The following is a 23,624-nucleotide window of genomic DNA, read 5'->3' on the forward strand; positions in this document are numbered from 1 at the left end:
ACAGATGAATGGATAAAAAAATATTTTATATATATATATATATAACTATTACTCAGCCATAGCAGAGAATGAAATCTTGCCATTTGCAATGATGTGGATGGGACCAGAGGATATTATGCTAAGCGAAATAAGTCAGTCAGAGAAAGACAAATACCATATGATTTCACTCATATGTGGAATTTGAGAAATAAAACAGACAAACATAGGGAAGGGAAGGAAAAATAAAGTAAGATGAAAATTGAGAGGGAGACAAACTAGAAGAGAATCATCTCTAGGAAACAAACTGAGGGTTGCTGGAGGGGAGGTGCAGGAGGAGTGGGATAACTGGGTGATGGACATTAAGGAGGGCACATGATATAATGAGCACTGGGTGTTATATGCAACTGATGAATTACTAAACTCCTGAAATTTAATAATACACTAAATGTTAACTAAATTGAATTTAAATAAAAAATTTAAAAACAGATAAAAGGTGTGTGCTGTGTATAACAGGGATATTGAGAAGAACAAGATAGGCATCCCAGCTTTGTATTTCTCTGAGTTTTCTAAACTCTGGGCTCAGTATGAATTGAGACCACTGGCCAGCTGATATAAACTGCTGGTGTCCCAAAGAAATGTCTGCACAGAAGTTAAGTCCAAATGGTAGGGCCCTACTTTTTTAGAACATCAGTACAGATGATTATATTCAGCAGCGTTCTTTTTTCACATCTTGTAAAAAGGGAACTGCCTTCTTTGGTACCCACTACCCTTTAGACAAGGACAAATTTGATATTCAGTGCCAAGAGAAATTATTTTTCAGGAAAAAGAAAAGTTCACAAAACCCCCAATTTCCTGTTTTCTGTCACTGGAAAAATGATATGACCCAGAACAATTTTATCTTTTTTTTTTTCCTTAGTTTCAGGACAATTAGGTAACTAGATCACTCGGGTACCCGATCACATCTATTTTCTTCTCCTTTAAAGAATTTTGGGGGGCACCTGGGTGGCTCAGTGGTTAAAGCCTCTGCCTTTGGCTCAGGTCATGATATCAGGGTCCTGGGATTGAGCCCCGCTTCCCTCTCTCTCTCTCTCTCTCTGCCTGCCTCTTTGCCTACTTGTGATCTTTGTCTGTCAAATAAATAAATAAAATCTTTAAAAAAAAAAGAATTTGGGGGTCATTTAAAAATGATCGTTGTACCCTGCATTTAAGTTCATAGCTGTTTGCAACCCTCTGTGGAGGATACAGAGAACTGTGAGTATAAGGATGCGTTCTCAACAAGCTGACCTTCCCCGTCACTTCAACTGTACTTTCTCTTCCTCCAGCCAGTCCTTCTCAGATATCAGCAGAGCCTGCCTGTGGGGCTTTCTGGCTGCCAGGCACTTAGCTAGTGAAGTGTCTAGCTGGCTTTCTATGAGAAACCCCTGGAGGCTTGCAGAATCTTGCCCCCTATGAATATCTGGTCAAGCCACCGTGCTTTCATCAGAATGCTCTAGTCTTGTTCTGTGGGAAGACACGGATGGATTACAGAACCCAGGTTCAACCAGGCTTTGCAAGTATTTCCCACTTTGGATTCATCCCCACAGGACCTTCCTGGAATTCAGTTATGGAGACAGCCATTGTCTCCATGAGAATTCTAGGCAAAACTCTCGTACCCCCTTATAGGAGGGGATCATCTGCAGAGGGACCAAATCGGTTCTCAAAAGCTGGAAGTTGAAGATATAAAAACCTATAGCACAGGCCAAGACTTTTGGGCTAGTTGAAAACTCTCAGAATGAAACTGCACACTTCTATCAAAGAAGAGAAACTCCTGTTTCCTAGAGTGTCCTAAAAGAAGATGGGTATTTTTCAAGACTCACCGTGTGGACTGGGCCTTGCCCTTAGTAATACAAATGGAAAATAATCAAGTTTGCTCTACGCATGGGGTAATGGCCAGCCAAGCCCTCCGAAGGCTGGGGGCCACTGTTGCCTTCCCTCTCTGAAACTCCTGAAGGTCCAGTATGGACCTGGTGGGAGAAGAGCTGGAGAGGAAAGATGTACAAGGTCTGAGAGCATAGAAGGCCACCTGTTTTTAATCAATTGGTCCATATACACCCTACAAATACAGTAGGTGATGCTAAAGCTAAGCAAAGAAATTACAGTATTTATTGAGCACCTACTATGAGCCCAAATTGGTTTGATTTCAAAGTCCACTGCTGGTTGTTGCAACAGTTTCACCATGTCCCCAGCTGCTTGGGTAGTCCCAGAGCCTAGGACCAGTGCTCCCACTGGGACTTCCTCATTTTGTCAAAGCTCATCTTACATGAGCTTTGATAAGCCTTTCTCTGGTGTACTACGTGTTGTTCCCAATTGACTCCAGAAATTTCCCATTTTATATTTTCCAAGGGCCTCTATGGTTGGAGCTGTGCTAGGATTGTGCCAGGCAGGCACAGAATGGCCCCAGAAGATCCTGCACCAATGGGCCCAGATAGCCATCATGGAAAAAATAAACAAAATGTAAATAAGATCAGCACAATGCCCAGGTGTCTCACAGGGACAAAGTGGTACACAGGCTGGTGTCTAGAGTCATCCCTATGAATGAGTGAGGAGTAATTTCTACATCTTTGACTCATCCCCGGGTCAAGAATTCTCCTGACACTTTGTGGTCATTTTTGTTAGCTCGTCTTATGTATTCTTCCCTCTGCAGCTCCCTTGTCTTCTCCCCCTCCATCTGGGACAGAAATTCAGAAGCTTACCTGTGCAGACATAAGTGTGCATTGTCAGGGCAAGGCATCTTGAAGACTCTGAGAGCAACAGTATAGGAATGGACAGAGTGAGGCTCATAGCTGTGGGACAGATGGGTGCCCACTGAGTGACAGCACAGGCATCATTTATAAGAAAGAAGGGATCTGCAGAGACAAATGGGGTTCAGCAAAGTGGCATGTCAAAGTTGATTCAAAGAGAGAAAAATTCCAGGGAGAGAGGAAATAAGTGTCCAGCTCATGAGTTCGGTGGTGCCTGGGAGAGCTCTCCACATGGAGTAGTGGCTGGCTATCTGCTTTTGTTGACCCCTCAGTATTCAGCCCTCTTATGATAACAGAGCCTTGATGATCTTGGGGAACCATGACCCTGTCAGTATGGTCTATGTTGTTGGGTGGGACTGATCCCACTTCTAGAAGGTGGGTGGGTGCATGACACTGATCTGGCCTATGAAAACTCCTGATAAGTTCTGGGATGGGCACTAACCTAACTTTGACAGATGAAAATCATTTTGGGGATTTTTCTGAAATTACTGGGATAGAGCATTCCTCCTGTGGTAGAATTCCCAAGTCATTGACTAGAGCTACTGGGGACATTGATGCCATTATGCTTGGACAGCCTGCCAAGAATGGAGTCAACTCAAAGGAAACCCTCGCTGTGAGGAGTACACCTACAGTGTGCTGGGATTTATTGGGCCCAGAGATCCTAACATGCCTGGAGCTAGAACTTTGCTGGTCTTCAGGTATGTGAGGTAATGAATCTGCTTTTTGGCTTCATTTAGTATGAAGTGGCTTTACATACTTGAACTGAAATGTTGCAGAGAAATCCAAGTGTGGACATTAAAGTTTACATGAAACATAAATGACATGAGGTCACCAGGGCTGGTATGCACAATTGGGACTATACTTCTGTTGAACTACTGAAATACGTCCATTCCCACCTGTAAACGGTTACCCCTCTTCTAGCAACCCAGTGCTGCCTCGGCCTCCTGGACCATCCCCTGGTATGCCTTGGACTTCCCACCATCTACCAACTAAAGGGTCATCTTCTGGCACAACAGGAAGCTTCTGCTGGCAGCTACTCCAACTGATCTTTGAAGGTCACTAATAACCCCCCTGTTGAGAAATTTAATGGTCATTTCTTAGTTCCTCTCTTGTTTGGCCTACCAATAATATTTGATCACCAACAAGGTTGACCACTCCATCCTTGAACACTTGACTTGGCTTAAAGGACATCTCCCACACCTGCAGTCCCTCCTATCTCCCTGGCTATAACATCTCCATTTCTCCAGCTGGCTCCTCTCCACGTCCTTAACTTCTAAAGGTTAACATGTCCCAAGGCGCAATCCTTAGACCTCTTTTCCATGTGGACTCTTCCTCTTGGTGATCTTAGCCAGGTTCAAGGCTTTAAATACTCTTCCAAGTTTCTATTTCACCTGGACCTCTCCCTTAAACTCTAGGTTTATATACCTCCTGGTTTACATGATACCTCCACCTTGATGTCAGGCATCTCAAAGTTACCATGACCCAGACTGAGCTCCTGCTATCCACCACACCCTGAAGTAGTTCTTCCTGCGGTCTTTCCATCCTATTTTCCACTTGTTCAAGCCTAAATCCTTGGTCTTATCTTTAAGTGCTCTCTCTCTATCTCTCTCTCACACACACACACACACACACACACACACCCCACACTTAATTTCTCAACAAATCCCAGCAGTCATGGCTTCAAAATGTGTCCATAAACAGAGCACATCATGCCATCTTTGTGCCCCCCAACCTCGATCCAAGCCATCACCATCTCTCAGCTGCATTATTGCCAAAGCCTCCTAAGTGGATTCCCACTTCTGCCTTTGACCTACTATACTTATTCTTGACACAGAAGCCAGAGTGATTCTTTTATAAGTTGGGTACCAGCATTCCTTCAATACTGCCCACTTATTCAGAGTAAAACCCAATGGTATCACCAGGAGCCCTGCGGCTTGCATGAACCAGCCCCTGCTCCCTCTCTCCCGTCTCTTCCCTGAACCTCAAGCACACTGGCCTCAGCTGAGCCCACTGTGCTCCCCACCCCCACCCATGGCCTTTCCTTTGCTCTTCCCTCAGCCTGAAATGCTCTTTCCCCGGTGATCTGCAAGCTTGCTTCCCCACTTTGTTCACAGCTGAATCCAAATATTGCTTTCTGGGTGAGGGTTTCCCTTACCACCCTAAGATTTCAATCCATGCATCTACCTACTTTGTTTTTTATACTGATTATCTAATATGCTTTTTATTTCACTCATTGACATTGCCTCCTTCTACCTTCCTTGAGGAAATGCACACACAGTGAGGACAGGGAAGATGCTGGCCGCTTGCTGCTCTGTCAAGCAGCAACCGCCACAAGCAAAACGTTATTGATAAATTGCCATGAATGACTTGGCAGTACCTGTTCCACAGTCATTATAAAATATGTATTTTTTTATTATAAATACTTTGAATCTCCTGGGGACACCCCTCTCAACTTAAACTCTCAGAGAAAAACCAGCCACCATCTCTTCTTCTCATTTCATTGCTAATTGAAATAAAAGCACTAACAATCCCAAATGAGCCATCCAGAGAACCAGGTACTTGTTAAAGGAGGCCGTGGGAGGAGGCTAGAAGCATGTCACTCCCTGGCAAGGTGCTCCATATCACAGATTCATAAGTTAATATCTGATACCCATTCCACCCTCTGCTGACTGAGCTTCTAAGCTTTCAGAGAGTCTCACAAAGGAAGGACAGAGCTGGGACCCCTCACAGCCCCTGCCCAGGGGCCTGACACCAAGGCTGGGCCTACGTGAACACCACACCAGGCAACCTGCCCCACCCACCAAGGGCAGAGGGCTGCTTCTTGTATTTTGGTCTGAAAAAGTCACGGAGCCCATGGAATTTCAAGCTCCCTTTGTAGAGGTTTAATTGACAGAAGCAGCTCCAGGAAGAGGGTGAGAGGATGAGGATGGGAGACAGCAAAATGAAGGGGAAGGTAGATAGATGTGCTCTTTGCATGACTTCTTCACCGTAGGATCAGACAAATGAAAGCAATCAAAGCAAGGCCAGTGCCATGTCCAGAGAGCATGGCTTGACACCTGCCTGTGTGCCCTTACCTTAGATTGAGGGGGTCCTCTGTGATGCCTTTCCCCTTCAAGGTGGGCTGGAAAGAGCAGAAGCTAAACAAAAAGGAAAGGATCATTCCAGCAGCAGTCAAGAGTCTTCTACCACCAGGAGACATTTCTGGTGCCAGTCCAGAGGGAGGGTATATACTTGCCCCCCCCCACACCTCAACCTGTCCCCGAGATAATGAACCCCAGACCTGGGTGTACCTCTGAGAGATGCTGTCAGTATACACTCCAGCCTTAATAAAAATGGTAACAATAAAACAATCTGCATGTTGGCAGGTTGGGCCAGGCACTCGACAATTCTGTTGCCAATTTCAGCAACCAATGAAAATGCCATCTAATTTAAGGCTCCTTGAGGCAGGGTTGGGTATGGTTTGGCCAACATTCACTGCCTGAGTCAAGGATTTATAAAACTTCTAGGGGCGCCTGGGTGGCTCAGTGGTTTAAGCCTCCGCTTATGGCTCGGGTCATGATCTCAGGGTCCCGGGATCGAGCCCCGCATCAGGCTCTCTGCTCAGCAGGGAGCCTGCTTCCCCTTCTCTCTCTGCCTGCCTCTCTGCCTACTCGTGATCTCTCTCTCTCTCTGTCAAATAAATACATAAATAAAATCTTTAAAAAAATAAAACTTCTAGATTAACTGTGAAAAACTGTGTTTAACACACAGAAATCACAGGGGGAAATGGACGTGAGGTTCCACATTGCCTGTGTACTTCTTCAGTTTGGTCTAAAATAGAACTTGAAGAAAGCTTTAGGAAGCCCTATAACAACCCTCCTTGGAAGCACCTCAGAGGAAGGCCCACAGGCAATGGAGATGTGCCCAGAGCTGGGGCAACAGCCTCTCTGCGGGAGTCATCTTCACACTGGCCCTGCCCTTTGGTCCCAGCAGCTGGTCCTGGTGCCAGCTACTGGCCAGGGCCAACAGGAAGGCAAGGCCAGAACCTCTGAGCTCAAAATGAGGGATGTCACAAATCACCTCAGAACTTCCAGCCCCAAGTGAAGCTGAACCACCCCTTCTGTCCATCTGCCTTCTGTGTTTTCTGTCTATGGCTAGGAACATCCTTTTCTTTCTGGCCCTTCTAGATGCTCCACAAATCAGTCTGTCTATAACTTTAAGAGTGCCGAAAAAAATAACCATTAGTCTCAAAACATTTAAACCCCAGCTTAAACTTCTTAGATTGATTCATCTATTTGGAGAAAGAAGTTCAACTAAAACATCTGGCTTCTCTCTTTAAGAAAAAAAGATGTTCCATGAAAAAGTGGGAGATCAGTTGTTTGGAATTCTTTCCAGTGAAATACGAAATTGGAGCAGCTAAAATTGGCAACTGGGATCAAAAAGAAAAATTAAGCCAAAAAAATTATTTGGAAAATTAAAAAAACAAAGCCAGAAGATTCTGGAAGGCCCATTAAACAGCCAGCTTCTTAAATGTGTTGTGTCTGCACATGTTCTTCCCTCTTTAGTCATTACTGTCCTAAACTTTAGTCCGTGAAATGGAGCCTTTTTCCCAGGATTTGGGGAAGGCACTTCTGCTGCCTTTTCTGTACTTGGTTCCATGGTTTAATAGCTCTGTAGGTCAGTAAGTCCTCCCTGTGTCTGACCTAAACCCTGCTTGCTGTGGGTTGCAAACAGTGCTCCTGAGAATAGAACAGATCCATGTCTGCTCTGCAATCAGTTCGTGATCAGTTTTCTTAGAGGAGGATTTTTAAACCCTTACCTTTTGAAGACCTTATTCCGATCGTTGTTGTGAAAGACAAGAAACTTGGAATATCCATTTTGGAAAAAGAGCTCCAGAGCGATGTCCTATAAAGAGAAACCCCTTTCACTGCTGCTGAACTTGCCTGGAACAGAGGGACACCAGGCCACAGAGTCTCTAGCCAGGGGTCATTTGGTTCTCTGTGTCAGACAACCCTTCCTGGTTGGTTCTTCGAACCTCCTGGGTAACGGGGACAAGGGGAGTCCCCTCAGAATGAGTAGGAGGGCAGGGGCCTCAGACTTCCTTCAACTGAGCAGAAAGTAAGAGTCCCACTCCCAGGATAAGCCAGGAACAGACAGAGGGAGGAAAGGGACCAGCAATACCTTCAGACACTTTCACTTCCGGGTCACAAGTTTGGTTTCCTGAACCAGAGAGTCACCCTATCAGAAACATTAGGGGAACTGGCTGGGGGGCATGTGCAGCTCACAAGCTGGGCAGCAGACCCACAAACCTGCAGGCACGGGATGCTTTGCCCAGCTCATTTTGCGAGCCAATCTGTTGTGGTCTTGTTGACCTAGCAAGGGTATTTGGTTAATGTCGAAATGAACTCTACATACTCTCTTTTTTCCTTTCTCTCCTCCCTCCCTGTCTCCCTTCCTTCTATTTCAAGCTGTGTAAATAGCATATTTGGAACAGCCACAGAGAGAGCCTGCATGGAGGATGAGGCTCGGAGATGAGATGGGATCCGGGAGAGAATTCCCAGGGCTGGAGGCAGGGGTGAGGCCCGGGCACAGAGGCACAGGGGGGTTGCTGCATCAGAGTCACCTGCTTCCTCCTGGCTGGAAGGGAGCTCTCAAAGTCCAGTTCACTAGGCTCCTGAACAGAGGCAAAGTGTCTGTGATGATAATGCAACCCCTTCCGGCTGGGGGTGCACATAGGAGCTTTAGGTATTTTCTGCAACTAGAAATCTAAGCACTGTGCAAAACAGATGATCAAGGCAGACGTAATGGCTTCTGCTGGCAACCTTGAGTAGCCAAGATCTGACTTTCTCCTGGGAGAACCTAAGAGAAATGGGGGTCTTGCTCACAAAGCTCTTCCTGCCCCCAAATCCCACACCCAATGCTCACACGCCTTCCCATTTCTCCCTTCCACTACCGTCAGGCCAATAACCAAACATCTGGAAACCATCACTGTTTACTGAGGGGCACTAGGGGGAAGAAACTCACTTGCTGATACCTATGTATTACTATATGTAACCTATAAGGTAGGCATAGTCATAAAATAATAATTTTGAGTACTTAGAAGTATCCAAACATGTGCTGAGCGCTATCCATGTAATGCTGGAAGACTCAAGACATTGTTGCTGCACTCCGGACGAGGCCCATGCTGGCCACACTGCCCAGAACCCTCAGGGCAGAGCTTCCTCCAGCGGTCCCCTTCTCACTCACTGTCCTTACAAAAAAGCTCACTAAGGTCAGGCAAGATGAGAACTAACATTCTGTGACAAAATCAGTGGAGAGGGAGAAAGAGGGCTGGTTGGACTCCAGCAGCTTGTGGATCCTTTCTAGAATGAGCCTGCCTAAAAGGCCTTCTTGAGCTTCACTGTCAGAGAATTGTAAGGAGGCCACCAGGGAGGAGGAGGATTCCATGATGAATTATAGATCCAAACACATTTACCAACAAAACACTCTTATGGCTAGGTTGATAAGGGCAAAACCCTGTCCCCCTGTTGGCCTTAGCAGAGCAGAACCTTACAGAAAGGGTAGAGGAGAGCTTGGGGCCCCTCCCCACTCCAAGTGTGGTCTCTCATCTCTTCCTCTGCCTGTGCCTGGGAGGCCTCTGGACACACACGCAGCTTTGTTACCAGTCAGGCTGGGCTGGGGGAGGCCAGGGGTGTCTGAGGCCAGCAGGGGCTCCTCCCCTTGCAACTCAAGTGGGAAGCCTCAGGTTGTGCCTAGCTGGTGGCAGATCCTTGCCTCTGAAGGGAACAGGCTCCTCTAGCCCCTGGTGAGCCCTTGGAGGCACTGGGTGAAGCCCTGGGAGCCTGGTTGGAGGGGACAGTCAGATCTCTAAACCACTTGGCCCAAGAAATGCCCAGGTCTTTGGAGTTTGGGTTTGGCCGTGGCGAGGGCAAAGGGCAGGGGCGGAGGTCAGTGGAGGTGGTCCGCACCCTCAGACAGGTAGGCTGACCCTGGACTCTCTAGTTATCCGCTCTGCCATGAGGCAGTGGAGGTGCCCTGTCCTGTATTCTAGAATCTCCAAGGCCACTCTGGAGCACGTCAAGGGGAAAATAAAGAGGCTGGGTTCTAAATGATGCAGCAAGAAAGAGAAGGTTCCAGCAGCCAAATAGCAGGGAGCTGTGAAGCAGGGAGCGAGTGCAGCAGATATCAAACCTGCCAACCAGGACACCAGGCCACATTCGCAGATGTGTCCCAAAGGGTACTGGGCTCTGCACAGGTGTGAAAGGGGTCACAGAGTTTGTCCCTCACAGTCCGATGGGGCCTCACTGACACCTGGACCACCCATGCCATGAGAAGCTGGTGTCCCTCCTGACCCCTCCCCGGGGTGTACCTGCAGCAGGAAGCGAGCCTGCCGGAGCTCCCGGAGATCCCCGTAGCTGTGACTCTGGCACGAGTAATGGTCGGAGGACCTGTCTTTGCTGCACATGTTGAAGATGAATGGATCACTGATGCTGGAAAGGAAACAGGATAAGCAGTGAGAGGGCGTGTGGAGGCTTGTTCCCCTCCTGCCCCACATCCCCACCGTAGTTCTGGAGACACCGTGGGTGGAGAGCTGTCATCACTGCCAGCTAGGGGAGCCAGCCCCACTGACCCCTTGCCTCTGTCAGCCTGCCCTGGAGCAGGGTGAGGCATAGTATCATCAGACGAAGGGAAAGCCTCCAGGGCAGACAGTGGCACAAGGTGGGGCATGAGTGTAAGAAGTTTCTCTGGGCACATGGGTCAAACATGGGTCAAAGAGGGGAAAGAATAAAAGACCCCATTACACATGGAGAAATGTCAGGCCAGAAGGCAAGGACAGAAAGATGAAGAGCCTCCCTAAAAAGCCTGTGTTCAGCGTGGCTTCAGCAGCGTGGGGCCTGGGGTGGCCCAGCCACCCTTGAGCCCCAGAGACATGTGTGGCGGGCTGAAAGACACTGGCCACAGCATCGGCCGTGGCCCCCGCACTGGCCCCGAGCCAGGAGCCCTCTCAGAGGGCAGAATGACTCCCCTCGGGAAGAAAGGGAGAGGGGAGAAAGGGAGCATCATGAATTGGGCTCAGATTCACCCCAAAGAGGACAGTTCGTGCACTGGGAGTAACGGAAACACCTTTAGGGAACCAGATCAAGCTTTTCACCACCCATGAGCGGGGACTTAACAACACTGATTTCAGTTGCAGACTTGCTTCTGAGTGATGTAGCAAATTTAAATTGTACATGGCTGCAAAAGCTCTGATCAAATGCCCTTTCAGGACTTGAGAACTGGAGGCCCTCCCCCACCGCCATGCCGGGTCACCTCAGCCCTCAAGAAGCCTGCATACCAACCACAGATCCAAGGAGCCAAGAGCCAGGAGAGCCCTTGTGCCCGCACAAGGTAGCAGGAACGGGCAAGAAGCTGGCATCCTGTCTCCTCCCCACCCCAGTTCCAAGGGGGACCTCCTCACCCGGCCTGCCTGGCCACTAGGCCTCCATGCCATGCTGCCCGGCAGTGGCAGAGACATGGGTCTGTCACCCAGGTCAGCGAAGAGAAGAAATGACTTTTCCAAGGTCATGTGGAACTGGATTCAAACCAGGGTCCTCAGACTCTAAAATCCAAGCTCATTTACTAACACCTTTTCTCCTCTGAGGCAGAAAGGCCTGCTGGCTTTTACAGAGCTCTCCCCGTGAGCTCTCTCCTGTCAGCAGACTCTCTGCTGACTGATCCCATGACCCAACATTCAGAGACACTGGTGACATGAGGAAGAATTTTCTGGAAAATGCTTTTAGGCAGGAGCTTTCAGGAGGAAATGCACTCATTTTTCTCCTACTTGCAGGGATGGAATAACCATATTGGGCAGGAATGCTCAGACAGACCCAAATGCTCAGGAAGATTAAACTGTAAAAAAACATTATTAAGTTCACTGATGTAAGTCCAAAGTGGAGTTCTGTCTTATGCAGCATTAGTCGGACACAGCTGTGACTGGGTCTCTTGGTCAATGCTGTATTCAATGTGTTCTGCACATTAAGTCAGAATTCAAGCACCTAAGGTCAATGAACGGAAAGGAGAAACTGATTTATATTCTTCTTTAGGTAGAGCTATGGCTATACGACGGTGCTCACAGCTCTTTTGCTTGACAGCTCTCATGACATATGCAAGTCTTCCAGAGTGGGCATAGTATAATTTTTAATATTCTTAACTAGGGAAACCACACTAAACTAAGTGATATTCATATTGGTTGACCTGGTCTTTGAGAGTCAAAGTGGGGATTTCAGACTAAAATATTTGAAATTATTTCTGGGGTTATCCAATTGTTGTCAGAATTTATACCTGTAATTTTAATCCAGAATCAGCCACTAGATCACAAACTATTTACCAGACTCAGCCCACACCTGATTTACCTCTTTGTGTCTATGGAGTCTACCACAGTGCCTGGCACAGTACAGATGTCCAGTCAGGATTTGTTGAATCAAATTAAGTGGAGAAATGATGCTTCAGAACTGCTGACTGATGTGGAGAAAATATCTGATTATAAGCACCCTATTCACAAAATACCAGCTAGATGGCTTGGATTCCCACAAAATGAATCCAATGTTGTATCTTGTGAGCTTGCCTGACACTATTTTGGATAGAGTAGTGTCCTCCAAGAAGGATATGTTGAAGTCCTAAACCCCCAGTACATCAGAATGTGACTTTTTTTTTTTTTTAAATAGGGTACTTGGTCCTAATGCAACAGGACTGGCATCCTTAAATAAAGGGGAAATTTGGACATAGACATACCCCCAGGGGGAAGATCTTGTGAAGACACACAGAAAGAAGGTGGCCATGACTGGAGTGATGTATCTGCAAGGCACGAAAGGCTGAGGGCTACAGGGACACACCAGAGGCTAGAAGGAGCCGGGAAGGATCTTCCCCTAGAGCTGTGGAGAGACCACGGCCCTGCCAACACCTTGATTTTGGACTTCTAATCTCCCAAACTGGGAAAAATAAATTTGTTTTTTTCAGCCACCCAGGTTTTGGTACTTTGTTATCCAGCCTTAGGAAACAAGTATAGTCATTCTATTCAAGCAATAGGCGATCCCACTGAAGGCAAAATAAACCTTCTGGAAAAGTTCTTACTTTCCGAGAAAAGTTCCAAAGCACACAAGTGCAATCAATGCTGGAGGATTTGCACTGTTCCTGAGTTCTATTTGGGATATTTTTATGGTGCATCAGAGAGCCTCTTTCAAGGTCTAGTGCTCAACTCTACTCAATTTGATGGCAGTCTTTTAGAGAGACATTTCAGGGTTGCGTTAGCTTTATTTTTAACTGGCTTATTTATGTATCTTCCTTAGTCTCCATGGTCAAAATAAGACTTAATCCTCATTGATCTGACATGATCTAATAGCCAGTCTCTGAGAACCACATCTCCATGAGAGCTGGCAGTTTCTTAGGGCAGCAGACAAGACCTCAGCTAGAAAGCACTGTCTGATTAACAAATACTTCTCTGAGGGCCGGTGACTAAAATCACCTAAGCAATTCCCAAATGACACTCCAGGGTAGTCATTTGTTCTCACTCCACTCCTACTCACTTTCCAGAGAAGTACATTTCCACACATGGGAGGTCTCCTTTGTCACTGCAAATCAAGTGCGTCCATACAGCCTGACAACAGGACTTCTAGTAAAAGTGCAGAGATAGTCAGTTTGATCAGGATTAGATGCTCCTCATAAACACAATTTACCTGATCAATAAGATCTTATCTAACACTAACTCGATTTAAACCAGAGGTGGAGAGTGAAGCAATGGATTCTATAAGTCATTACACGGGCATTCCATGCATAGAGGTAAGAGTAGAAAGCTTTCATCGGCTCTCAGAAAGGCAAGTCTGCAGACCCATCGTCCATATTGATCAGTATCAATAAAACATGAGCAATAAGATGGGATGCACATGCCAAGTATTAATTAGGCTCCTCCTGCCTTGGAAGAGCACAGAAGACTCACAGCAATGGGTGAATATTTGGTATGAATAAAAGATGGAAATTAGCAGGGAAAAGAAAAAGGCCAAGCATTTTAGAGCAAATCTTAATCAAGGGAGAGTGAGCTGACATACTCTTCTTCCGCACTCCTTAAACTCTTGCTTCCTGCCATAGGCTGGAAGTGATATGACAACCAGGCATTGAAATTCTTAGTTATTGACAGGTTAGGAGTTATAGTGGTTCTCAAAATGTGGTCCCCAAAATGTGGTCCCAGACCAGTAGCATCAGCATCAGCTGAGAACTTGTTAAAATTTCTGGCCCTACCATAAACCTATTAAACTAGCAATGGAGATGAAGGTGGGTCCCAGAAGTCTCTTTTAACTAGCCCTAAAGGTGACTTGATATTAGTTTGAGGGCCACTGGGTTAAGAGGTTCTCTTGTCATCATGTGAACATTTGCTAGCCAGAAAAATCAAGATATCTTCATCCAAATGTATTCACATATGATGATCCAGGAAGCATATGACCTGACCACTGAAGTCCTAGCAAAGGTGTGAACACAGTCACTTGGATTTTGGGTGGTTGTATTTTATAAACACAAGAAGATTAATCAGTGAGAGCTACCTGAACCCAATAGAACAAATATACTTGGGTACTGGGGAGGGCACGTATTGCATGGAGCACTGGGTGTGGTGCAAAAACAATGAATACTGTTACGCTGAAAAGAAATTTAAAAAAAATATATATATATATATACATATATATATATACTGATCATAAAGAAGAACCTCTGGGGGAAAAAAAAAAAAGAAGAAGAAGAAGAACCTCTGAATTTCCTGCCAAAGACTTCTGGTACTAGTCGGTATAAAAAAATGACTCTTCAAATTTCTACCCAAATCTCATCCATCCTTCCAAACCCAGATCTCAGCCCATGTCGTCCAGGGGCTCTCATTCAGCACACTAGCCTCATTTCATCAACTGTGAGCCCAGAAGAGTCCTCCCATGACATATATTCTGTCCCATGAAAACAGTGCTCTCCAAAGTCTTTCCAAAAGCACCTGCTTGTGCTGCCATGTGCCCTCGTGTGCCTCACTCAGCATGAGGGGAAGAGTGTGGTGCTTCCCGCAGCATGGCCAGTCAACAAGCTGCTGAATGAATAAGCTGGTGGGACTGGCTCCAGTTACCCAAACAACCTAAGAACAGAGCCCCATTGTCTTGTATCCCCTTCATGCATTCCATGTCTCATGAAGCATGAGGAGCTGCCTTCTTGTTACCCACACTGGATTTTAGCTTTGGGAAACCACGGTCAGGGATGCCCATGTCTTAAGGTTCTTCTGCTTTTTCTCATGGTTCAGTTTCAGGCCCAAAGCGAAGCCCACAATAACACCAAGGTGGGAGGGGTAGGAGTAGCGGTGGCCACGAAGGAAGTCGAGGCTCTGCAGAGTCTACGGGAGAAGTCGGGAACTCACTTGGATAAGCAGTGGCGCGTACAGTAGACATCCCCCACGGGAGAGAGCGTGAAGTTCTCGCAGATGTAGAAGTGCTGATGGCCAAAGAGTAGGACCCCTTCGGAGACCAGATGGCCCTGCACGATCACCAGGGAGTACTTCTGTGTCACCTGGAGGGAGACAGTGCCAGAGTCAGTCTGTGTGTGTGTGAAGCATGCCCATCATTCCTACAGAGGGCATGAGGGTAGTGAGCAGGTGCCCACTGAGGGTCTGGAGGTGAGAGCAGCTCCTTGTTCGAGGGACAGAGCCACTGCCTGAGAGCTGCCCGGCTCATCTCAGTCTCAGCGGCCCTTCTCCACCAAAACCAATGTCTTGTTATTTGAATTACCCACGGCCACCCCCACCCCTACCAAGACATGTGGGTGAGTATTTATGGCTGTACTGAGCACACTGACCATTGTCCTCTCACTTTAAACCCCTCCACAACCAAGCAAAACTTCTGTAGTTAACAGCAGGGAGGGTTTTCAGGGTACCAGGCATCCCTCCGTGACGCAGGTGATGGGGCTTGTTGGGGGGCTAGCTAAGTGGCTGCACCAGGACTGGAACATGCCTGTCCAGAACCACAAGTGTAAGACTGGCCCTGCTGCCTCTGCAAGGCCAAGGCTAGTCCAGATGTACACAAAGGAGGCACGTGCTCCCCCAGATCCCTCCTTTCAGACTCAAGTTCATTCTCTCAGTGGCTGGAAATTCCGGCAGCTTTCCACAATCACTGGTGCTAACGAGAAAGCCCGGCTGCAGGGCACGCGCCCTTCCTAGTGGCAGTCTCTACCCAACAACTGGTCCCTGCAGGGTAAGAAGAGTCACCATGTGCCCCAGTCCCACCCCACACCTCCCGCTCTCATGGCATCACCTGAGGCATCAGAGTTGCCCTTCTCCCTCTGCATGACCCTGTGACTGTCACTCCCAGGGAATGTCCCTCGTGCACATCTCTGGCCCATAGCTGGCTTCCCAGGGAGTCTGACCTGTGTCTTGGTATGACCTGGATTTCTGCATGAAGTAAGGACTCAGTGGTTGTTTACATGGAATAAATCCCTGAACAAGTGAGGGAATCAATGAATTCTGGATGACAGGACCCCAAACGGACTAAGAGTAAGGCCAAGGCCAACATTTTCTCAGAGTAATTCTGTGCTAATTCCAGTTACACTAAAGAGGAACTGATTTTTTTTTAAAGATTTTTATTTATTTATTTGACAGACAGAGATCACAAATAGGCAGAGAGACAGGCAGAGAGAGAGGAGGTAGCAGGCTCCCCGCTGAGGAGAGAGCCCGATGCGGGACTCAATCCCAGGACTCTGGGATCATGACCTGAGCCAAAGGCAGAGGCTTTAACCCACTGAGCCACCCAGGTGCCCGAGGAACTGATTTTTTTGTTTGTTTGTTTACTATCTAACATACAACCACTGTAAACATTTTACACATGCTAACCAATATAATTCTTACAATCAGGGATGGGAGGTTTTACTATTGGGGAGGGGAAAAAAAAGTCCCAGAGATAAGAGTCTTACCAAAGATCGGTCACCTAGTAAGTGGCAGAGCCTGTAATTAAAGCTAAGCCCCCTGCTCACTGTTGGGAACAATACTGGGACTACACTGATGGAATCTGGAAAGCAGGTTTTCCAACTGGTGCATCTAATGGAATCAGTTGTCAGGGCCAAGGCCGGAAAGTGAAGATGTGCCAAGGATTTTTTGTTCCAAGATAAGCATTGCCCACAGTCATCTCTGAACTATTTTTCCTAAGCGGGGACTAGCCAAGAGCCATGGTACCTAAAACCCAAGCCTCCTGAAGGCAGCTGGTTCCCTTGGCTTCTCCTGCACCCACTTTGTCAGAGAAGCTAGCCCTCATGCCCCCTGTAGAGCCAGAGTTCCCCATGGACTCATTTCCAAATTTGTTCATTCATCCAGACAGTCATCTTTTCAAAAATTTGCACTCAGCTCCTACTACATGCCGGGCCCTGAGCTGGGCTTCAGAGATAGAGGGATGGACAAGATAAACAAGAACCTTACCCTCATGGGGCTTAAAATCCAGGGGGGAAGACAGATAGTAAGGATGCATGGCCAATAAACTATAGCAAACTGTGATATATGCTGAGAGAGGAAAACTAGGGTGATCACAGTAAGGAAGAGAAAAGCTTAGAAGGGACAATATTTTAGACAAACTCTAAGACCTGATGGATGGAAATGGGGCAGCCATGGAAAACTCAGAGAGCATTTGAGGAGAAAAGAGCATTCAATACAGAGCTTAGAGGCAGGAAAGGCAGATCTGGGGAGCAGAAAATAGGTCACAGTAGCGGAGATGGAGTTGAGAAGTAGGCATGCTTAGATCCTGGGGTGGGATGCTTGGAATGTCTTGGTGAGGCCAGCGGGCTCTATGCTCATTGCAACAGGAAGCCATGGGAGGGGTCATTTCTGAAAGGGGACCCTGGCTGCTGGGTGCAGAGTAGATCAGAAAGAGCCAAGAGTGGAGGGAACGTGATCAGTCATGTGGCTATTTCTGTGGTCCACTGTAAGAAAGATGGCTTGGGGTGTGGAGGCATTCTGTGACAAGTGGGAGGAAGGAGAGAAGTGGGGGATCTAAGCAAGAAGGGGTGGAATGAACAAGAACTGTACCAGACAACTGCAAAACCGGTAATACCAATAATAATAGGAACGACTGAGGAGCAGGTCTACTTTGGGAGTTAGGCATTTGAGTGGAGCCCTCCTGCTTCCCCGAAAGCCTTCTCCAAAGACAAGCACCATCACCACTTTATTGTATTGAAGGAGAGCAGATGAGCTCCCCCCCAAAATATGTCAATGTGCCATGACTATTTTGAGTCAAAGACACTCAAAAAACAGCAGGTACAGGAAGGGCACTCTGGTTTACCCCCCCCCCTTTATTTTATTTTATATTTTGGGGAGGTGGAAGCAGGAGATAAAACTCCCAGATGAAAAATGCCCTCCTTCTATTAGGAGGAAAAGAACATTCTCAGCACCCGAGACAATGAGGTCAGACCTAGAGAAAATTGTACAAATAAACCCAGTTGGGCGAACCTCCCTTCAGCCTCCCTGTATACTTTGGGTACTTTTTCACAATGACTACACTTTGTTCAACTTAAGCCCTTAGGCCCAACCCCTTTGGGTTCTTCATTTTCCTGTGAAGAAAGACTCCCACATACCTATAAAAGTAAAATCTGTATGATCCTGTCGGTCTGTCTTCTGTCAACTTAATTCTCCAGCCTAGCTGGAAAGTCTGAGGGTTGGGAAAAGTTGGACGCCTCCTACAATGTATCCACTATCCACACAAAGAGATTCAGAGAATACATTAGATGTTTATATGCCTTTTCTGTTTTATACATACAGCATATCCATATGCTCACTGTTCTGCATCTCATTTTTTCCTTCAAATGGCCCACCTTGGAGGTCCTTCCAAATCCCTTTTTAGAGAGTGGCCTCACTCTTATTCATAGGTACAGAGTATTTCTTTGCAAAGATGTACTAGACTTATTTGTCCAATTCCCCTATGGATTCAGGCTGTTTTCAAATGTCTGGACATTACAGGCGATGCTGCAGTGGGCATCCCTGGACATAGGTCACTTGGAACATGCAGGATGGTGGGTTGAAGGGTGTATTCCTAGAAGTGGGACTGCAGATCAAGGGTGTGGGTATCTTTAATTTTCCTCTGTTGCTGGACTGCTTCTCTGTAAGGTGGCACCAACTTACAATCCCACCAGCACCATCAGGAGGCAGTGACACCAGCCTGTTAAAACTTTTCCTCTTATCCCTTTGTACGGAGGAGACCTTATCCTCAAGCTCACACAGCGGGGCGGAGACAGCCCCAGCACCAGCCCCAGCCTGTATACCTCCAAGCACCCCCTTCCCTGCGAAGCCCCGCCCTCACCCACCTTCTGTGGTGCCCACAGCAGGGGCTGGAGCACATTCCTACAAGCCCCTGGTATTTTCCTTTGGGGAGAATTAAGTAACAACCAGAATAAACCAAACCTCGAGAAAAATCTCTGGTGAGAGCTGGGTTAATAGCTTAAGAATTGATTCTGCTGGAAAAGAATGGCATTTTAAAAACTAAAAAATGAACCTAAGTGAACTCTTACCTGCTCTTCCATTTAAATTAGCCCTGGGAGGGCTGCCTCCCAAATTTACTCATGGTTAAGAATTCCCTCATGCCGTGATTCTATTGATCACTTTAAAAAGAGGATCTTCTGCCTCAGAAGTAGAACTGAGGTCGGCTAGATGATGTATCATCACTTCTGGCAGGTGGATCACGAAGTATGTGGCCATACCTGGCCCCGTGCATGATAAGGAACAGGTTGGCTGGGAATCCCAAAATCCCAGAGCTGAAGCTACAGGGGCAACAACTGGCTGGGACATCCCATGGCTGCCCCTTGCCAGCATGTTCTCCTACAGTCAGGCTTTAGTGTGCACATCTGCAAAAGGGGAAGGTTGGCTGGAGGCCCTCTGAAGTTCTTCCAGCATTATTAATCTGCAAGTCAGTGCAATGCCCTAATTCAATGAGCAGAAAAAGTGAGATGCAGAGCCATCCAATGAGATACCCAGAACAGAGCTGCTGCATGCACTGTTTTCTTCTGCTTGCCTACACCCTGCTATCGATGCATTCTGTTCTACTGGCATATGGAATAAGTATTTTAATTTTTCAAAAATGTACCAATTGCCATGAAAAAGTTAAGTATAATAAGGAGAGAGACTATATAAATTCCATTTATGTTGGCTACCTGTGAACTCTGGCATCTCGATCACTTTTAAATGGAGCATTTGGTCATGTTAGTGATCAAAAAATGTATCAAGAAACAATAACGACATACTATTTTTATATAAATTGGGCAAATCTGAGAAGAAATAGAATGCATGGGTCTGTTACAGCAGCTCGTCTTTTCAGGCAGAGACAAGGAGCGGGGATGCCCCCTGCCTGCCTGCACGTGCCACTTCCGCAGACAAGCCTGCAAACAGCTGAGCCTCTCAGCCTCTCACTGCCGGCGCAGACAGAGCAGATGGAAAGGACAGAGATTGCACCAGCGTAAGGGAAACATACTGAGGACTGTTCAAAACACAGAGTCCAGGGAAGCTGCCTTTACTAAGGATTGCTCATTGGTGGCTGACTGAAACCAGAGCACATTTCTAGCTAGAGTAGCTCTGGAAGTTGTAAAACCTGGACTTGGAGATCTTGGGCACTTATTCAAAGAGAATGAACGAGAATCACCTGGGCAGCTTGCTAACGTTCAGATTCCCAGGCCACATTCCCAGATGTTCTGGGGCAGCAGGTACAGAGTGGGACCTGGAATCTGCATTTTAATAAGCAGTCTGGATGATTCCGATGCGGGTCTCGAAGACCATACTTCGAGAAACTGACTCTGGACCAGCGAGGCTATGAAAGATGAGATCTCGTCTCCCATCCGCATATTGCTCATAACTCATTCATTTGTTTGTGCATTCCTTTACCAGATCTACACTGAATATTCGATGTGTGTCCCATGCACTGGTAGGCGCAGAGGCAGACAAGACACCTTGACCATGCTAATGATCTAACGAGAGAGTATCAACTGTCCCAGCATGGTGTGGTTGGGGGGCGGGGTACAAGCACTCAGGACACAAAGGGGGCTGTCTGGCCCATACAGGGGTGAGAGAGGGGGCAGCGCTGACATCATAGAAGTGGTCCCCAAGGAGGCGTCCCCAAGGTTGGAATTAGGAGTAAAGAGGATAAAACCCGGGAGAAGCATTCCAAGATACAAAGTCTTAAACTGGCTGGACATGTCTGTACATGTTTGTAAGTAGTTGTATACAATTGGAGTCAGAAGTCAGGTGTGAGAGTGTGCGTGTGTGTGTGTGTGTGTGTGTGTGTGTGTGTGTGTATACACACATAAGCGTCAGGGAGACAAGCCCAGGGAAGTGCAGGGTCAGCTTGGGAGTGTCCTGGAGCACAAAGGAAGCCAAATAGAGTCACTGAAGGTGTTAAGTAGGGACATACACAGTCTGCATCTTCGAAAGTCAGTGCTGGCCGTTCACCTACATGGGAAGCTACCACCTACACAGGTTAACACACTTCTTCACTTTCCAGAAATGGCCTCATCTTAAAATACCTGGGAAGAGCTTGATGCTGCTCTCTGCTGTCCAGAGCAAAAATAACTCCCTTTGACCTGATTCCTTGCAAGCAACCTCAAGCTAATATAATACACTGAGTTTGTATAAAAAATAATTGTAGTTTTTCATGTACTTAAAGAAAACAGCAACAGTGAAATCAACTGTCACTTGAGTTCTGACTCTGGACTGGACTCTAGAAACCCATTTTGCCAAGGGGAGACTCGGCTCTAAGAGCAACTTAGGTGGTGGGGTACAGAGGATCGCCCCCAACAGCACAGGGGTTGACTCAGGCCCACAATTAACATGCACTGAATATACTGCTTCTCATGTCAGATGGAGCTATTTGCAGAGAAATGTGTTTGGGGTTCTGGGGATCATTAATCAATGACGCAAAGATAGCGCAGAGTAATTACTGTCCCAGGTATTGCTGGGGGGCGATCAGCGCTCCCACACTGCATGAAGACCTGAGTTAAGTGGCTGTCACTTAGGAGCCTCAGGCTTTCCCGCTTCTCCCTGGGGCCTCTGGTGGGGACAGACCGCCCTCCCCCTCCAGAAGCCTGGAAAGAGGTTACAACCTGGAGAGACTCCTAGCCTGTTCTGGCAAAGCACTTGCAGTGGCGATCGGGGAGGAGAAACCAGGGGCCTGTCGCGGGCTGTCTAGCTTACATGATGGCTGGTTGGCAGTAGGTTCTCGGAGAATGGCTGCACACCTGCCCCACACTCCTGTCATGGCTGGGCTTCTCTGAGAAATTCAGAAAAAGCACAGACCCTGAAGGTCTAAAGGAGATGTATGAATTAGGGGAATCCCCAGCTTACAACCAGTGCTGGCTACAAAATGTCTCCATGCAGGCAGAATGTGCCAGCCTGAGAAAGACAGAAAATACCACCACCACCACCATCCCCCAACTTTCCAAATATACACACCCACCTGCCATGGGCAAACTTCCTCTGTTTTTGCTGGAGCATGTTCATGGGTCAAGGGTCAATACAACAATCCCTCCTTCCCAAACATCCAATTCCTGTCCTTGACAATCAGGAAAGTACACGGGAGATGAAGGCCACAGTGGACCAGGGGCGAGGGCATGAGCAGTTGGGTGGGCTGGTGCACGCTTGGCACACTGTGTCCTGGACAGAGGTGCTGTGTGCAGTGAGGGACCAGGAGGCCTGCCTGCTTGGGCCACTGCTCACCAGAAGGTTTACCAGAAAAAGCACAACAGGGCCTGCAGCCAACATCTCTGAGCCCCAGTATGGGAATGGGGCAGTGGGGAGTTAGTGTAACTTGCTCAACACGGTGAGCTGGGAGAGAGTGGAAATCCACATGGCTTTCCAGGAACACAGATCTGAGATCAGATCCAGGCAAGGGATCCTAGACCCGACAGTCACCACCTGGGAAAGGGAAGTGACACAGCCACCTTCATAAGCGTGAAACTAGATGAAGTGCTACAGGAAACCCACAGAGCAACAGCTCCAGACATGCAGCTAGTGACATGTTTGCCAAAAACAGAGACAAACAAAGAGAAAAGGAGGCTGTGAGGCTAGTGTGAGCGCTTGTCCTGTGCCCAGCTGCCCTCGGGCACAGACTGCTGGCCTTGGCCTCCCTGGCGCTGCTGGTGGATCGCTGTGGGAGCCAGCCCCGCTCAGCTGTGCCCCTCCGTGCTTCCCCACTAGCTGGGGCCCCAGGGACCAGAGAGCAGGCCCAGGTGGTGGCTGCAGGCCGCCTGCCTCCTCCCTGAGCTTTGCACCCCTGGCTGGGTCCCTGCGGGCGCCTCTCAACACAGCTGCGTTCTCTAGTTCAGCAGACTTTTCCAAGCACAAATGCTTCATGTCAGGAAGGGGAAGGACAAGGACAAACTCAAGCCTCTCCTTGCCTGTCACAAAACCACAGGAAGACTGGGCCGTAGTTACAGCCACGTGTCACGTGGTGTTGGCAGCCAAGTGGGCAGAGTGCTTGGTAGGCACTTGGTGGGTGGGGAGGGGGGCAGATCAGGGTGAGTCCACCCTCTCCCCCAACCCCCATCAGCCAGGGCCTGCTCCATGGGCAGCTCTTAGAGTGGACCTGCTCCACGGCCCCAGGATGTTCTGGGCTCCTGCGGCCTGCTTCCTCATGCTCCCTCTGGATGCCTGCTTTAAATTCAGGGACTCCCTCTGTTTCACCACATACCAATCCAGGCCCCAAACATGGCAACGTCCCTCTTTCTCACAAAATATTACATTCGGTGGTGGGTGCAGGAACTTCCACAGGGGTCCCATCCCAGCAGGCAGGTCTCTCGTGGGCACCTCTCTCACTCTCAGTGTCATTCTCCATTCTCCACCGTATCCACAAGACAACGGCCCCACTCAGGCCGCTT

General features: G+C 47.8%; 1 protein-coding gene across 2 annotated transcripts in view; it reads right to left on the bottom strand.

The window, feature by feature from the left end:
* WDFY4 (WDFY family member 4) overlaps positions 1-23,624 on the bottom strand; it is a 267,773-nt gene that overhangs the window by 65,789 nt on the left and 178,360 nt on the right. For both annotated transcript variants that reach the window (XM_032837856.1, XM_032837848.1), the window contains exons 44-47: positions 15,154-15,302; positions 10,108-10,228; positions 7,558-7,643; positions 5,834-5,896 (exon numbers count right to left, since the gene is read on the bottom strand). In XM_032837856.1, the coding sequence (XP_032693747.1) occupies positions 5,834-5,896; positions 7,558-7,643; positions 10,108-10,228; positions 15,154-15,302 (419 nt within the window). The remainder of the gene's footprint in view (positions 1-5,833; positions 5,897-7,557; positions 7,644-10,107; positions 10,229-15,153; positions 15,303-23,624) is intronic.

Source organism: Lontra canadensis, unplaced genomic scaffold (genome assembly GCF_010015895.1).
Source record: "Lontra canadensis isolate GAN:19392208 unplaced genomic scaffold, GSC_riverotter_1.0 scaffold3, whole genome shotgun sequence".
Lineage (NCBI taxonomy): Eukaryota > Metazoa > Chordata > Mammalia > Carnivora > Mustelidae > Lontra > Lontra canadensis.